Below are 18543 nucleotides of genomic sequence, written 5' to 3' on the forward strand. Positions count from 1 at the left end.
AGGAAGTCAGGTTCTGATCGTTAGGAAGTCAGGTTCTGATCGTTAGGAAGTCAGGTTCTGATTGTTAGGAAGTCAGGTTCTGATTGTTAGGAAGTCAGGTTCTGATCGTTAGGAAGTCAGGTTCTGATCGTTAGGAAGTCAGGTTCTGATTGTTAGGAAGTCAGGTTCTGATCGTTAGGAAGTCAGGTTCTGATTGTTAGGAAGTCAGGTTCTGATCGTTAGGAATCAGGTTCTGATCGTTAGGAATCAGGTTCTGATCGTTAGGAAGTCAGGTTCTGATTGCTAGGAAGTCAGGTTCTGATCGTTAGGAATCAGGTTCTGATCGTTAGGAAGTCAGGTTCTGATTGTTAGGAAGTCAGGTTCTGATCGTTAGGAAGTCAGGTTCTGATCGTTAGGAAGTCAGGTTCTGGTTGTTAGGAAGTCAGGTTCTGATTGTTAGGAAGTCAGGTTCTGATTGTTAGGAAGTCAGGTTCTGATCGTTAGGAATCAGGTTCTGATCGTTAGGAATCAGGTTCTGATCGTTAGGAAGTCAGGTTCTGATCGTTAGGAAGTCAGGTTCTGGTCGTTAGGAAGTCAGGTTCTGATCGTTAGGAAGTCAGGTTCTGGTTGTTAGGAAGTCAGGATCTGATTGTTAGTAAGTCAGGTTCTGATTGTTAGGAAGTCAGGTTCTGATCGTTAGGAAGTCAGGTTGAGATCGTTAGGAAGTCAGGTTCTGGTTGTTAGGAAGTCAGGTTCTGATCGTTAGGAAGTCAGGTTCTGATCGTTAGGAAGTCAGGTTCTGATCGTTAGGAAGTCAGGTTCTGGTTGTTAGGAAGTCAGGTTCTGGTCGTTAGGAAGTCAGGTTCTGATCGTTAGGAAGTCAGGTTCTGGTCGTTAGGAAGTCAGGTTCTGGTCGTTAGGAAGTCAGGTTCTGGTTGTTAGGAAGTCAGGTTCTGATCGTTAGGAAGTCAGGTTCTGATCGTTAGGAAGTCAGGTTCTGATTGTTAGGAGGTCAGGTTCTGGTTGTTAGGAAGTCAGGTTCTGGTTGTTAGGAAGTCAGGTTCTGGTTGTTAGGAAGTCAGGTTCTGGTTGTTAGGAAGTCAGGTTCTGGTTGTTAGGAAGTCAGGTTCTGGTCGTTAGGAAGTCAGGTTCTGGTTGTTAGGAAGTCAGGTTCTGATTGTTAGGAAGTCAGGTTCTGATCATTAGGAAGTCAGGTTCTGGTTGTTAGGAAGTCAGGTTCTGATTGTTAGGAAGTCAGGTTCTGGTCGTTAGGAAGTCAGGTTCTGGTTGTTAGGAAGTCAGGTTCTGATTGTTAGGAAGTCAGGTTCTGATTGTTAGGAAGTCAGGTTCTGGTCGTCAGGAAGTCAGGTTCTGGTTGTTAGGAAGTCAGGTTCTGGTCGTTAGGAATCAGGTTCTGATCGTTAGGAAGTCAGGTTCTGATCGTTAGGAAGTCAGGTTCTGATCGTTAGGAAGTCAAGTTCTGATAACATTATAATGTTTTCATTATGATGTCAAGACGTCAACGAACTAAAAGAGAACAAGGCATAGCCCGTTTGTGTAGCGTCATGTATTGTTTCTTTATTTTGAATGATTTAGATCACATTAAAGTTTCAACAAAGAGTTTCATAGAACTCTTCCACAAGATGGGGGGGGGGGGGGGTTGGCTTACAAACCGAAGAGTCATGGGTTCAAGTTTCAGTGAAGGCGTGAATTTTGAACCTCCGGATTTTTAGGACGCCATTGAATGTACCCAACTCTAACGGGTAGCTGATATTAGTTGAAGAAATTAAAGGTGATTGGTTGTTGTGCTGCCACATGACACCCTTCCCCCCCCCCCACCCCCCGTCAACAGTGGGCCACAGAAACGGATGACCTTTATATCCTCTGCCCCATAGATCGAATAGTCTGAATCCACAAGGATTGCGTTCAATTAGTAAAAAAAAATCGCACGAATGAATAATAGAGTAACGACAGTCCTCGCGTTGATCTCGAGTTCGAATCTTTTTGTATTTCCGGTCTTTGTACAATTTGGAATTCGGGGACGAGAATGAAACGCTGTAAATACATCTGTTGAAGAACACTAGGGCTGTGGTGCCCCCCTGGGGCGAATGGGACTTATCTCCCTCAACACAACAGTGAGTCTTCACGAATTGTAGTGCTATCACGGGAGCGGGCAATATTACGGAATTGTAATGACATACACCATAAACTAAAACATTCACCAAGAGGGATGTTTACAGTTGAGTGCAATAAGGGTGTTAGTGTGTGTGTGTGTGTGTTTGTCGATGTGTATGTGTGTCTTGTGAATGTGTGTGTGCATGTATAGATGCCAATGTGCCTTCGGTAAAGTTTGTGATTATGTGTCTATGAGAGCGAAGTGAGAATAGAACAAAACGTGAGAGTCTGTAAAGAAATATGGGCATGGCATTTCGCTCTTTGGAATACTTTTATTAATACTAGTTTCTTTTCCTCTATTTATGAAAACGAGGCTGACCTCATTTTGTAGGCCTTCTAAGTGTACGTCAATTTCTTTTTTTTCCACGATCAGAGCTCAATATCTTTAGATTACGTCCCTTTCTTTTTTCAAAGATTCCCTTCGTCGTCACTGGACCTTGGTCAACTTTTCTTTCCGTTTGACTCTGTGATGTGACTGTATGGGAATCAATAGCTCTGTTGACTCATACAGTGAACCACAAAGAACAGATTGTACAGCAGTTGTTCTCGTTTCCAACAATGACCCAAAATGGAACACTTTCATTCACGCCAAAACTAAAAGAGAATTTAAATTGACAGCTTTATCTCTGACAAGTCATTATCGATTAGATCGATCTGGCAAGAGTTTGGTTACAGCTGTAGCAGATAAAAAAAATGAAAGGGGAGTGAAGAAGGAATCTTTTTTTTTTTTTGACCTTCTGTGTGTGATGTATCAAAGGCGTCCAACAAACACACGCTGGTTTCTGACAATAAATTAGATAAGGATTAGGTAGAGTGTTTGTGTGTGTGTAACAAAGAGAGAGAGAGAGAGAAAGTAAGAGAGGGAGTGTGGTGTTCTTAAAGTGTTGATCCTAACCTCCTACCATGACCGTCTTGACAGTAGGAAACTTCTGTTGGGTCTACGACAACACTGCTAACGAAATGGCAGCTCATGTTATCAAATGATGTTTCAACCAGTACGTTTCTATGGGGATGCACTTGATTTTGGGCTGGATGGTCATCTCAATAGTTTAAGGCTGCTTACTGGTCAAACAACTTGAGATTCTGGATGAAGACCACTCTCTGCTCATGACCTGACATGACATAAATGTAATTGTAAGATGGACATCACACCGCCACTCAAGTTTTGTCACCTCGGAGGATAGGGTCCAGCCCGGACATGATGGGACTCGAACTGAATCTCATTAAAATTGTTAATACATATTTCAGTATTTTCATTGCAATTAGATTTTATATGGCATCACCTAACTCCTTGTTACATCAAGCTTAGCCCAGTGTGCAACTAAGAATGACAGAACTAATGTATGAGATCCATGCCACTAAAAACGTATATGTTAGTTATCTTTACAAAGATCTCTTAAAATAGCCATTCCTAGTGTATAATATTTCAATATTAGCATAGATCTAGTTGTAATTTTTTTTTAAAGTTAACTTTATGATGATTAAACATTAAGTGTATGCTAACAAATTACCTCCCTTTATCATCAAGTGTTTTTTTTAAACATCAGTTCAACTGCTATTATGTTGTAAGATGTCAAACTACATGTATAATTTATTATGAAACTCGGAGTGTACATTCATATTGGCTACAGAAATAACGCCAATTATTGTCATTGATTATTAAAATTATCAGCGTACATAAGAATCCAAACCTTTCAACTGTATATTCATTTTTTCAAGTGCAGTTTCATTATTTGTCTCTTTTATCATCTAAGCTTCTAGAATCTATAGCCTCGTGTTTTAAGTTTATTGTTCAATATAGCAAAAGAAGATTTGTTTCCCCCTCAAGGGCAAAATAAAATAAAATTTCATAAAAAATTTAATACATTTCTGTTTGATTTTAGCATCAACAATTTTTTTTTCAACTTGACAGAACAATGACATCACAATGTTGCAATGAAAAAGCACTACAATTTCAAAGATGATTTTTGAATGGAGAAATAACATCAATACATGCTGCTCAGTAGTGAAAGGTTGATGTTTGGAACAAGAGGCAGCTCTCCTCAATAATAATAAATGAACATAAATACATATCTGTCAACTTCAATATATTAAAACTATAGGAGGGGTGCCTGGTGGAGTAGTATGCGATCTGGACTTTGACTCAGCTATCTCAATGCTCAGCTATCTCAATGATCCTGGGATCAAGCCCTGGTCACTGCCATCACCCCCCCCTCCCCCCCAATCATCCTACTGGAGGACTTTATCTCTTCAAATCTGAAGGAACATCCAAAACATGTAAACCAAACAATCATGTATTGTGTTGTAATGCCTATAGAAAAGAAAAGAAATCAAATAAAATATACAACTCTGACTAGTCAATATTAAAATGTAAGTTGTTTTTTTTTATTTAAATGAGGCTGCTCTCCTTGATAATAATAAATGAACAAAAAGCACATCTCTATAAACTTCATTATATTAAAACTATAGTAGGGCTGCCTGGTGGAGTAGTATGTGCACTGGACTCTTGTTCAGTGGTCTCAATGGTCCTGGGATCAAACCCTGCTCACAGCCCCCCCCCCCTTTTAAAGTCATCCTGCTGGTCTGATCTGAAGGAACATCCAATTATGTAAACCAAACTACTATGTATAGTGTTGTAATGCCCATAGAAAAGAAAATAAATACAATAAAATATAAAACTCTGACTAGGTGAACAAGATTTCTTTGATACACTTTGACTTAGTTTAACAAAAACCATTTCAAAATCCACTCAGTTCTAAGCACACACACTATGAAAGCAACATTTCTGTCTCCTAACATTCATTAGTTGAAAAGAAAATCTGGCTGCTGCAACTGTTCAATGCAAAGATGTGTTTATTTATCACTAAAGAGAAGTTTTTAAAAATAATGTTTCATCATGTGAGAGTTTTCTATGAGAAAAAACATTTTTTAAGATTACTGCATGACATTTGATGATGAATGCTACGACATACTATTAGATGATCACATTTGATAATAATTGGTTCAGCATCCTATTATTTACTTTTTCAAAAAGAAATACTACTACTAATAATAACGACAATGTCATTGACTCCAAAGATTAAGGATGAGTGCAGAGCACCTGTACACTAATAAATGCCTGGCCTGTACACGTTAAGAAACTAAATGCACAGCTCTGTGTATATCAGATCATATTCAGTTGACTAGTTTTCTAACCACATTGTATCTTCAATAGCTTTATTTTCTACAGAAAATCATAGTAAAAATTGAAAGTCTCCAATAAACCTGAGTGAACTTGAGAAATAAATCTAATCAAAATATCAAATACTAAACTAACTTTGAAATAAACTCAATTTTCAACACAGTCTAGACACAGCCTAACTGATTTTGTAATCTAATAGAAAATTCCACGACAACGATGAAATGGAATATCCACCATTTGGTCAGCCATCTCTCGCCTAATGTCCCACAAATAGTGATCCACCAGTATGGCATTAGCTGTCAGTGATGTTGGGACCCCCGTCTCAGCCTCGTCCTCCTTGATCAGCCTTAAAATCTCATCTCTTATCAGCTGAAAACAATCATGTGAACAATCAATATTTACAAGGTTGAGAAACACTGAAACAATTGGGTCAAAAATCAATATTTACAAGGTTGAGAAAATAAGTTAAAAGATAAACATGTCCTACAAAGAAGTGAAGACTAGAAATCAAAATAGAAATAAAGAAATATTACACTGTATTAGAATAAAACAGAAAAGCTTACAATATGGGTAAGTTATCAAGTTAGAAAAAAATGATGTGCTTTATTACAGGAGGAACCATGAGATATATTCTATTATTTTATTTACAGCTTACAAGTTTTTTTAAGTTGACCAAAAAAAAACAACACAAATCCCTTAAAATAAATAAATCATGGAGAACTGGCAAGGGCCAAAGTGTATGTAAATTAAAAAATAAGTCCAGTTCATCTAGATCAGAGAGGAGCTCATTAATGAATTATTTGACTCATTTGTCTAGAGTGCCATATGGTGCAGATGCTTTGTTTAGTTTGTTTGTTGTTTTTTTTCTGTTGTAACTACATGTATAGCCCCAAGGTAATAAACTTGGTTTCAACTTAGCATGACCTCTTTGTCTCTTGGAGCAGAGAATGCTAATGCAAAATATTAATATATTAATATGTACATAAACTTCAATTTCAATGTTATGATTTTAATGTATCTTTTGTTTCTTTTTCTGTGAATCATTGTAAAACCACAGAATAGATTAGATGTTCTAAGAGAACAATGATTTGTTTGTTTCTAATCAAGTATGATACAATAACCTAGGCCTGCATTCCCCAAACTGTGCTACACGGAACACTAGGCCTGAGTTCCACGAACTATGGGAGTAATTAACTAATAGGCCTAATATGAATTAATTTAAAGTAAATCTTAGCTTTTATTATAGATTACAGATGTTACTTCAAAAGAGAAGATAATAATTATGTTCTACGCATTTCATGTGTCAATATAGACATGCATGTTAATCAGTGACTCTGCTAAGTCGTTGGTTTTCCTGGCTGGAAAAAAGTAGAATGGAAAATTTGATTCTTGCTAACTGAAAAAAATTCTATAAAAACATGAGAATGAGCTTTGATCTTATCTAGATTCTGACTCCTATAGAAACAAAGATCACCAAATACTTTCTGGTCAAAGTTTGTCTAAAAGAGTACCACAATGTTTCAAAACATGCATTCATTCATTTACATAAGTTTGCTACAACATATTTGTCCAATGCAGGATTTGTTTTTATTATGCCTGATATCAAGTGGCCGCTTATAGTGGTGCTTGTCAAAGTAAATCATTCCAAGCCTAGGTTACTAGAGTTTGATTATAATATATTTCTAAGGGTGACCGGTCATTTCATCCCCAATGAAATATTTTTCTTTTTTCATTTTTTAATTGTGCTGTTAAGGCTTTGACTTTAAGCCCTTATTTCATCTAATATATAAATATGATTATGTAGAAAGCTTTTTGATATTTTTTGACATGTTACTAATGTGTTTATAGTGTTTCCTCTTCCACTTTGCATTCTTGAGAAATCTTATAATATATTGTATATTGTATATATTGGATGTGGGGGATGTAATATTATAATATTATCATGCGCATGACATAATGATCAAAGGCCAAGGTGTGGTGCAAGTAGTGGAAATCTTTTGACAGATAGAAGTGCGATTAGAATAATTATGACCGTGCCGCTGATAACTTATCATCAAAGGCCAAGGTGTGGTGCAAGTAGTGGAAATCTTTTGACAGATAGAAGTGCAATTAGAATAATTATGACCGTGCCGCTGATAACTTATCATCAAAGGCCAAGGTGTGGTGCAAGTAGTGGAAATCTTTTGAGAGATAGAAGTGCGATTACAATAATTATGACCGTGCCGCTGATAACTTATCATCAAAGGCCAAGGTGTGGTGGAAGTACAACCATGTTTCACTTTATTTTATTTTTCAATCGCTCTTTCTTGAAATTGAGTGCGTCATTTTTAACCTTGAAATAAGGTTTTATTTTTTTTTCTACTAAAGGCAGACTTCACCCATATCAGGATAACACTATTTTACATTACCTCTATAATTATACATATTAAATTTTTATAGTTATAAATGGCATTTAATTTTAATTTTATTCCTATCTAATGTGTTACACTTTTTGTCATTTAAATAAAAAATGAATGTATTAAATATTGCTCCTTTCATGATTTTTACAATTACTATTTGTTAGATAAAATGATCAGATGATGATAATAACGGGATGAAATGACCGAGGGATGAAATGACCAGGGGATGAAATGACCGGGGATAAAGTGACCGGGGATGAAATGACCGGGAACCTTTCTAAGTTACCACGGACTGATGGACACATTCAATGATCATGAGCTCTCTTAAACTGTCTAACGTATCCAGGTTCATTTGATCTCCTAGGTTCTAACTAAGAATGGTTTTTGACAGATTTGCAACCTGATGACCACCATTCACAAAAAAGCGCAATCTCTATCAAACCTTTGTATTTTATTTTTTGTATTTCCCTAAAAGGCCGCAATCTATATAGAAAGCATTTTTTTTTAAATCACACAAATTTCTTATTTTTAAAGCAATTTTTTTTCTTTTTTCATAAGTCCACTTATTTTTAATGTACCTTACATTATTTCCAATGCCTTTTAGACGCAGTCTAAATAAAAAACAAAACCAATCCTAATAGTATTAATAAATCAGATCTAGAGTCTTTTTCTTTTTTTTTTTCGAGAGAGAGAGAGAAAAGAAAGAGCAGGGAATGGTACTTTGTAACACTGTCTATAAAAAAAAATCCTAATAGTATTGAAAATCTAGATCTATTGTCATTTTGCTACATACAAAAGGGGTCAAAAAAACTATTACAATTAATAAAACCAAAATGGTTTTTCTTTTTTTATTTAGAGAGAACAAAATACCAAGATAAATGTAGAAAGAGGAACAGGAATGTCTATGAAGGACTAATTTTATGTTGTTGGCAAGGGAGGTGGGTTGGGGATAAGTAAAAGAGATAATTTTCAATCCAGCATTCATTAAAACTTCAAATATTTTTCTGTCTACTAAGAATGTTTTGTCTTATTCTCTAACATAATAAAGATTGTGTTGTTCAGAGCATTAAGCATTACTTAGACATTTCACTGCATTTTTTTTTTGTCAAGGTTTGGGAGGCTACTTCAGCTGGCCACATGTTGCTCACCCCTCTTTCAAAGGATTTTTTTATTCTAGTTATTTTCTATGTTTTCTTCAACTGAGAGATCCCTTATAGATAATGTATCTTTTATAATAGTGTTGGTCTAAACTAAAATTCAGTTAAACTTCTTGTTCCCTTGTCTTATTGGATTTGTAAAAAGTTATAAGGCTAAAGCATATGGTCAGTATGGTGTTTAATCAACTGGGAAAATTCAAATCATAGTTTAAAGTTCACTGAAATTTAGGATTAAACAAAGTCAACAGGTTACCATGCAAGTATGTATGTGTCAAAAGTGAGAGTGACAATAAATTCATCTATATGGGGACACAATAATAAGAGTATCTTTTATCACCAGTAAATTTTGTTGGTACTTAGTTTGAGATGGAGGTTTACGTTAATAATTAATCAGAAGATGTATTTTAACCGTCAAATCCTTTTGTTGATAAAATAGATTAATTTGTTATTTTTGTTTTGGTAATAAAAGTTTCAGCTACCACCCAATACATTTGAGATGGGCCTATAAAGTTGAGATTGTGTCCCCTGGACTGGGACTACTTGAACATATCATAATTCATAAAAACAAAGATTTAAGAGTTAGTTATGTATGAGCTCACCTCACAAGCCCACAAACTGACTCCTCTTATTTCTACTTCCTGCTTATCTCCACTTGTCAGAAGTTTACCTGAAAACCAATATAGAAAACTTAGTAACAATGTTACTGGAACTTTGACGTCAGTTTTTCACTCTCACATCCTTGACTAAAGAATAGCTAATGCCTTATGAATATTCAAATAAGGCACATGGGTCCCTAGACCAACACAATTTAAGTTACTTATAATCTCTACATATTTGTTAAGATCTATGTTGATCTCGATAACAGCGAAATAATCAAAGTTACATATATATTGACTAGTACATTCATATGTTTCTTCAGAAATCGAAGATCACTATATCTCAACCTAAACCTCCAGCAAGATTGAAAGGAATGGCGGGAAGCAGGGTTCAATCCTAATGACAGCAAAATATACTTTTAAAAAAAAGTTTTCCTTTGAAACTTAGTGGTCTGTGGAGAAAGTCATCCAACAGTGATAGATGTTTTCCTATGGCCAACCCAAAGATCAGTCCCCTATGCTTCTTGCAACGGATGTCAGGAATCCATCAAAGCTGGATGAAATCAGGACTCCTACAAGTCCTGCATTAAAATCATAGCCTTCAAAAGTTTGCCAGAATTAAAACTTTGAACCCTCAGATTAAATGTCATTTCAACAATACAATAAGCTTACAAACATTGTATATTCAGCAACATCTAGATATAGTCCTAAAGAAAGCATACACTTTTTGTTTTTAATTCCATCTATTCAGAAATGAATAACTCATATTGGCCATAAAATCTATTAAGGCTCAATGAATGACTCTATAAGTTACTTCTTAGTACTCACCCCTCTTCAGTTCCTCCATTAAACTCTCAGAGTACTTGACAACACCAAAGTAAACCAGAGCTTGTGGAATCCTGAGAAATATTAGTTTATATAAGGAACTGAACTTAAAAATCTGATTATATAGTGCAAGGAACAGAACTTAAAAAGCTAAAACATTAGGCCATAGCATAGATGAATAAGAGAACAAAGCATACAATTTTTCAATCACCTGTAATCAGCAAACATAGTGATGGTGTCTACGTCTGTGAACTCTCCAAGACCCTGACCTTCACAACAGCCCCAGACATCCCCAATCAAAATCTGAGCTCTTTTGTAAAACCCAACTGTTGATTCAAATACAGAGATGGATTATTTTTTTTAATGACTGTATATTCCATTCCTTTTTGTTTTTCTAACACATATAAGTTTAAAACAAGTTTTAATTACAACTTTAAATAGATATATGGTACTACCTTTTTTTCCATTATATTCTGCTATGTCCCGAAAACTAGAAAAATGTTGGAGAACCAGCTTTAGGAGAGTCTGTGCACTTTTGTTGGCTTCTTTGATAACATTCACAAAACTTCCTTGATATCTCTGTCAAAGAAATAGTGGATTATGTAAAATGTACATACTTTCTTATGGCAAGATTGGAAAGTAGTTATTTATTTCGTAAATAGGGGAAGTTTTTACTTGACGAGACTAATAAAAACTAGACTAGGTTTAGGAAAAGAATTCCAAAATATAAACAGATGAAAACAGACCACTTTGGACAGTTTTAGAGAAGGGCAGCTTTTTATGAATGTAGAGATTTAGCTTGACAACATTCAACTATTCTCTTTGTTATTATTTACCTTATTCAACATTCGCTATCAGCGTCAACTAAATTATCTTGTTGGTCTTTGGCCTGTGTTATTGGATGTTGTTATTTGAGTGTTACCTCTGTTTGACTTAGCTGTATTATACACAGCGGGGAAGTGCCTAACAACATACATTTGTTACATACATTATCTAAATGTTGTCTCAAGTGGTTTTTATTTTTTCATTAATAGTCTGTTAAACAGTATGACCTTGTCAAACAAATAACAAAAAGTTCAAATAAAGAAAAATTCACTTTCATCTAACTGGGGCTATGTTGTGAGCCCCATGCAAAGTGAAAGAAAGCTACAAGTTGAAATTATTCCTTTCCTTTAACATAAACAAATCTTAAGAATCACCAGAAATATATTTATATTTTTAGACTCTCCTGGAAAAAACTTTCTGAAATTTTAAATGCACCCACCCTAATTTAATAACAAATGTAAATACTGTTTAATGTTACAAACATGAAAAACAACAGACTGAAAAAATAAACAAAGTACAGAACATGTTCTAGCACGAGACAGTGAGGAAAAATTAGCATCAAACAAATATCTTGAAAAATTAGCATCAATAAAAATAAAAAATAATCTTCTAGAAAAATTAGCATCAATTAAAATCAAGAACAATCATCTTGAACTATAACTGTTAGAGTTAAACTTTCTGGATTTAAGACAAAGACAACAGATGATAGCAAATTTAAAAAATAATTAGTTAGTACCTACCTATGCCCCAACTGTAACTAAAGTTTAGAATTAAAATAGAGAGTAAACTAACCATTTGTTTTCCAGCAACCATTTTGTTTTCCCAAACTGAAAAGTTGCAAATAAAAGTATGCAACAGAAGCAAATCTTAGTGAAATGTACAACTGAAACAGTTCTGTGTTTTCTGAACACAAAAATGACTCTTTTTACCCTTTAAAACTATATCTAAGAAAGCTAAATAATTAAAGGGAAATAATTAAAGTTTATTTATGTTGAGTTCTGTAAGATTGTTGAGTCTCAATACTTCACAAATTAAGACTAACTGAGAATGTTTTATAGAATGAAAGAATGTCCTAAGTCCAGTTCCATATTTCATTTTTTAAATCTATTATTCTTTGTGCCTTGTCATCATCATCAACTTTTCTTTGGTTCCTCATGGGCCTCAGTAACAACATGCCACTCTCCACCGTCTGTTGATAGATTTTTAATTGGATTTCCAGCTCTTTCCTTTGCCTCTCGCCTTCATCTAGTACACTGTGGCACTACGTTCTTTTTGGTCTTCCTCTGCATCTTGTGCCCTGGGGGTTCCACTCTAAGGCCTGTCTAGCTCTGTTGTTGGTATCTTTTCTAAGGGTGTGACCAATCCATCTCCATCTGCACCTCTACATTTCTGCCCACCCATCTCCCACAGTTTGGTGTTTTCTATTTTGTGCTTTGTAAGGGTTAATTATTATTATCATTAGCATTGTGAATTCATATCTGGATTATTTTACTTATTAACTCTTTGCTTCCATTTGTGATATTAAAACATCATCACTATTTGTTGGATCACTTCTCAGTGAATTCAAAAGTCATGGATTACACTGAAGTATTTGTGTCAGTACACAAGTCTAGAACTACTAACTGGTAATCCCCAGACAATACAAGACTATTACAATATATTCATACTTAAAAGCCAGTGTTACACATAGCTCTACAATCTTTCCTTGACTCACCTCCATCAGAACCTGTCCAGCCTCAAGTAAAACTTCTAGTCTTCTATCAAGTAAAGGAATGTTGTAGCCAGAGTCAGAACGAAATATTTTCTTCAAGACGTCCTCGCTGATTGTGGCATAGAATGATGGCTGTGTAATTGGATAGCCTTCCTGTAAGTTGACACAAATTAATTTCATCTAATTTATAAATTCTTTAAAAAGAATTGTTGCTTTTTTATTATTATTTTATGAGTAAATTTATTTTTGAAAATGTCTAAATCTTGATGAACATAAAAAAAATATTTTCATTACAAATGTCTAATCTAAATACCATTACAATGTAATGGTGACAAGATTACACTCAAGCATTTGAAACATTAGGTACACAATGGCTGCAGGTATCCTTTTTAGCGGCCCCCGTAAGGGGAAAAAGCCGCTATTAGGTTTGTGCAAAATGTCCGTCTGTCCGTCTGTCACACTCAGATCTCGAAAACTAGAAGAGATATGAAAAATATTATTTCATCATTAAATCCGGCTTGAAAAGTTTAGGTGCAACGGCTACTTTTGGTTTTCTAAAAGCAAACCGTTTAATTTATAAAATTAATTATGCAAGCAATTTTTTCATAAAAATACACCAATTCTAAAACAATTACGTAAATGTAAGGGAGGCAATGTTACAATATGCTAACAAAGATGGACAATTTTTGTGTATTTTCAGTATCACTAAGTCAAATATATTTTTAAAATGTACAGGAAATGTTTACAACAAATACAAATAATAGTTAAAGACGTTTTTTCTGGTCAACTAGCTGCTAAAATTAAAAGAAAACATTTCTGTTTGTTTATAAAGGCTAATAATGCACTTTGTATGTAAATATCACGCACATTTTTTTAAATGGACTTTTAATGCAGCGATTTTCGTGCAGTAGCGTAACGTCGCAACATGATCAGGTGCTAAACCAATTCCTTAAACTTTTTTTAAAAATCAGATTTTATTTATTTTTTGTTTAGTGCCCCCATCCGAGTAAAAGAAGCTTATTTTTGTGCGTTTTGTCTGTTGGTCGGTCTGTCCGTCACGATTAGATTTAAAAAACTAGAACTCTAAAAGCTATTGAAAATCTGATTTACCCTTTAATGTTCCTCCCATAACATCTCAATAGTTTTAAGTATCTAAAATTGATTGTTCCGGATTTTTTTGTGCAAAACTAATCAACGCCAACAAATGTTTGTTTGCTCTTCTAACTTATATTACATTCAATTTCCATGCTTAAACGTTGCAAAAACACATTATCAATAATATGTTGTTCCGTTTTTTATGTAAATAGCATATTAATGCTAAATCATAATCTCTATACTGACTTATATTTCATTAAGTGTAAAAATGTTCCGGATATTGTTTTATAAAACATGAATTATGCCTAATGATTGTTTGAAATCGCATAAGGCTTTTAAAAAAAGTAATTTACTAGAATTGATTACTGAAAATTACTTTTTAGACATTTAATTTTCTTGTAAAACATAACATAGAAGTTTTGTAATCGACAAAGAAAGTTCCGGATTTTGTTTCTTACAAATCGTCGCCAGAAATTTCCGAATTTATTTAAAAATCTACTAACGCCAAATAATTGTTTGAACTCCCTCTTCTAATTAATAAACAAATAATCTTCTCATTTACGAAATAATGTTTTTACGGATTTTTATGAAAAATATTTTAACTCACTACTCTCTTACAGTACATTTAACTTTCTACCTAAAAGATTAAAAAATCTAATTATCGTTAATATTATGTTCCGATTTTTAAGGAAAACAGAATCCAAACACCAAAGTAAGGTATGAAAATCTCTCCACGTGGCTGTAGTACATCTAATTTTTATACGAGACCATCCAAAAAATTTAATTAACGGTATTACATTTATCTGAAATTCTCTTTTTCTTTTACTATTTATACAAACATCCGGAACAATCTATTATATAAACTTTTCAATTGTGTTCATACCTAAAAATTATTGCGATGTTTTGAAACGTAAAATAAAGGTTAATCAATTTTTAATAACTTTTAGTTGTTTTTTTTATATCAAGATAACGGACAGACCGACTGACAGACAAAACGCAAAAACAATGTGGCTTTGATCCTTTTTAAATAATATCTATTAGAACTCAGTGCACCAATGTCTATGAACCCTCGTTAAATATCTCGTGTAAATAAAGACATTTTTTTTTATGGTACCGGTACTAGCCTATTGTGAGGTAATGGAATTTTTTTTCTTTGACGTCATATGAATGGACTCTTTAAATGTAATGTTAAAAGAACGCACTCGGTGCACCAATGTCTATTAACCCTCGAAAAAATTGCTTGTATTAATGAAAACATATTTTAGTCTAACTAAGCCGTGTGACGTAGTGTTTTTTTTTCCTTTGACGTCACATGGAATGAATTCTTTAAATGAAATGCTAAAAGAACGCACTCGGTGCACCAATGTCTATGAACACTCGAGAAATGGCTCGTGTTGATAAAGGTGATTTTTAGTCTAGCTAGGCCTTGTGACGTAGTGTTTTTTTTTCCTTTGACGTCATATGGAATGAATTCTTTAAATGAAATGCTAAAAGAACGCACTCGGTGCACCAATGTCTATGAACACTCGATAAAAGGCTCGTAATGATGAAGGCGATTTTTATTCTAGCTAGGCCGTGTGACGTAGTGTTTTTTTTCCTTTGACGTCATATGGAATGAATTCTTTAAATGAAATGCTTAAAGAACGCACTCGGTGCACCAAAGTCTATGAACACTCGATAAATGGCTCTTATAGATGAAGGCGATTTTTAGTCTAGCTAGGCCGTGTGACGTAGTGTTTTTTTTCCCCTCTGACGTTATATGGAATTAATTCTTCAATGAAATGAAAAAAGAAATCGGTATAGTAATGTTTATTAAGCCTCGTTATGTGACTCGCGTTTAAAAAAGGAATGATATCTTGATTTAGATCTAATCTAGATTTTTTAAACTAGATCTAGATTTTTATTACAGTATATCTAGATCTGGATTTATATTCTAATTAAAATTATTTTAGAGTCTAGATCTAGAATTTCTAGATCTAGTTTAGACTAAAATAGACTAGATTAAGATGTAGAATTTCAATTTCTAAACTTAAAGTGTAAAAAAAAAGTGTAGATTTTCATTTCCAAACGTTTTGATCAATATTGTAATGTTTTAATATACTAAAACTAATCTACTATTTTTTTATTAAATTTAAATTTAAATTTACGGCAAATGAATCTTTGAAACATTATTACTTTTGACCATCGGATGGCTGCCTGGTCGTGCGTTTGCGCGCTGGACTGTCGTTCAGATTTATGGATGGCCCAGGGTTCAAACCCTAACCGCTCCCATCCCCCGTCGTCCTGCGGGAGGTTTGGACTAGGAAGTAATTATCTTTAACTCTGAAGGAACATCCGAAACGTGTAAAACATTTTACATCAAAATTAAATCACCTCTTGAATATTATTTGCGAATATGCAGATCTGACAGGGATCCGACTTCGACGGGGGCCGCCTCTGAGTTTGTGTAACCTTGTGTAATCTTGTTTTTTATTGTTTTTAATTTTAAAAGCAGAAAGTTTTAAAGTATGTAGATCATTGTTTGAATAGTCCATTCTCCATCATTACAGAATGTTTTTAGCATTCTCAATGTGTTCCGGTCCACATTGTAATTACAGACATTACAGGGGAGGGGGGAAGTATTTGTGACAGGCTTCACTGGTGTCTAGGGAAACATGGTGTCTGAATGGTAAAGCATTTGGCTTCTGAACAAAGGAGTCCAGAGTTTGAATCGAGGTGAAGACTGGGATTTTTAATTTCAGAGTCTTTAGGCCGCCTCACTCAGTTCTAATGGGTACCTGACATTAGTTGAGGAAAAGTAAATGTGGTTGGTCATTGTGCTGGTCACAAGACAACATCTTTAACCGTGGGCCATAGAAACAGATGACCTGTACATCATCTGCCCAATATATCACAAGGTCTGAAAGGGAAACTTTACTACTTTATGTCACTGGCGTCTGGTAGGTACCCGAGATACAAACTTCACTTTAAATCCCTCATTCATCTTTTTGTGTAGAATTTAATTAAAAATGAATACTTACCTCTAAAGCTCTATTGACAGCAGCACACAGGGCCCAGTAGCCTGTATATCCTTTGCCTTTATAGATTACTTCGTATCTTTCACTTTCTTTCTCTGACCAGAAAGAAAAATTTAACACTGCAGTGAGAAACACCCTGAAATGTGACACAGAAAATGATTGGCACTTTTTGTCTACAGGCTTCACAGCAAAATAATCTACACTTTTGTCACAGTCCAGTTTTAGAACCTCTGTGACATGAAGTGACACGCAGTCACCTATTGTAACATTCCGTGCGGGCAAGCACGAGGTTATGTGAATAAGTTAAAGGACTCTGAAATAAGGGTAAAAGTCAGTTAGTGAAGAACTCCAGCAGAGAGTGGATGTACAATTTTCTCTGTCTGTAATATGAACGAATATTAATGAATTTGATTTAATGTTAACTTGAGAGTTTTCTTTGGACTTATATTTTGAACATTTCATTGATGTGATTACTTATTCCACGTGGCATGAACAGCCAGTATTTATTGGTGTATATTTTGTGACGGCTGAAGTCGCCAGTATTTTCTGTAATTTATCTGTATATATAATAAATTCCACGTCTGCTACCACTGTGTTCATCAGTAATTCTAAATGTTGTCATTGGAGACTTTAGTATATTAGTAATGTTGCGCACTTGCAAATCTAGTGCGTCTAATAAAGTACATCGCTAAGAGGAGTATTATAGCCGTACCAGAAGAGGTACCTACATCACACGGACGTACCCACGCCGCTACGCCTACAGCCAAAACCAGGTAGCGACATTTGGCGGCCAGTATGGACCTACAACATAGGTGACTTTTGGCCTTTGGTGACCAGTAAAGGAGTCTTAAAAGGATCTCAATCGCCTCTATAGTAAACAGCGCAAGGCTACACGTTAGACCGGTACTTTTTTTCTCAAGATGGCGTCTGACTAAACAAGTACCAAATCCAGCCTGCCCACAAGATCCATTCAAGTAACACCTGCATCCTAAGATCCATTCAACGCCAACCCTGTTCCTAGATCTACCTCTGACACCTGTCCGGTGTGAAACCGAAAACAGAAGACGACTCGATTCCTATCTAGAGCTACAGATGTCGTCTGAAAGAAAGAGCCATACCATTCAAGACATCGCTTGATGACACTGACACTAATGACAGATACACCGCTTCATCACTAGTGCTCGCCACTATTCATCATCGTGGATTACTTTGAAGTACTAGACAGAACTTGTATCAACTATAAATTTGAGCATTTGAGCCATCTTATGGCATTGAACTGGATTATTTTTCTTCTACCACTTTAATGCTCATAGTAACGTGTATTCTTAAATTGGATTACTTATAGTATACATGGATTATTATTCTTAAATTGGATTACCTATACATGGATTATCATTCTTAAATTGGATTACCTATACATGGATTATTAGTCAACCACCCAAGCTATTTGAGGATTAAACTACACGAGTCAACAAGAAAAAAGTCTGTAAGTCATTATTAACAAATTAAATACATGCATATGATTATAAAGTACATGGATTTTGCTTTGATATAGCAGTAATTAAACTTGATTGTTAGTAGAG

General features: G+C 34.7%; 1 protein-coding gene across 7 annotated transcripts in view; it reads right to left on the reverse strand.

Moving 5' to 3' along the window:
• Positions 1 to 4517: 4517 nt before the first annotated feature.
• LOC106070739 (queuosine salvage protein-like) overlaps positions 4518 to 18543 on the reverse strand; it is a 29153-nt gene continuing 15127 nt past the window's right edge. For all 7 annotated transcript variants that reach the window (XM_013230704.2, XM_013230700.2, XM_013230703.2 and 4 more), the window contains exons 4-10: positions 16964 to 17096; positions 12852 to 13001; positions 10768 to 10891; positions 10524 to 10638; positions 10316 to 10386; positions 9491 to 9558; positions 4518 to 5704 (exon numbers count right to left, since the gene is read on the reverse strand). In XM_013230704.2, coding sequence (XP_013086158.2) covers positions 5528 to 5704; positions 9491 to 9558; positions 10316 to 10386; positions 10524 to 10638; positions 10768 to 10891; positions 12852 to 13001; positions 16964 to 17096 — 838 coding nt within the window. In that variant the 3' untranslated portion in view covers positions 4518 to 5527. The remainder of the gene's footprint in view (positions 5705 to 9490; positions 9559 to 10315; positions 10387 to 10523; positions 10639 to 10767; positions 10892 to 12851; positions 13002 to 16963; positions 17097 to 18543) is intronic.

The sequence above is a fragment of the Biomphalaria glabrata genome, chromosome 4 (genome assembly GCF_947242115.1).
Source record: "Biomphalaria glabrata chromosome 4, xgBioGlab47.1, whole genome shotgun sequence".
In the NCBI taxonomy this organism is placed as follows: Eukaryota; Metazoa; Mollusca; class Gastropoda; family Planorbidae; genus Biomphalaria; species Biomphalaria glabrata.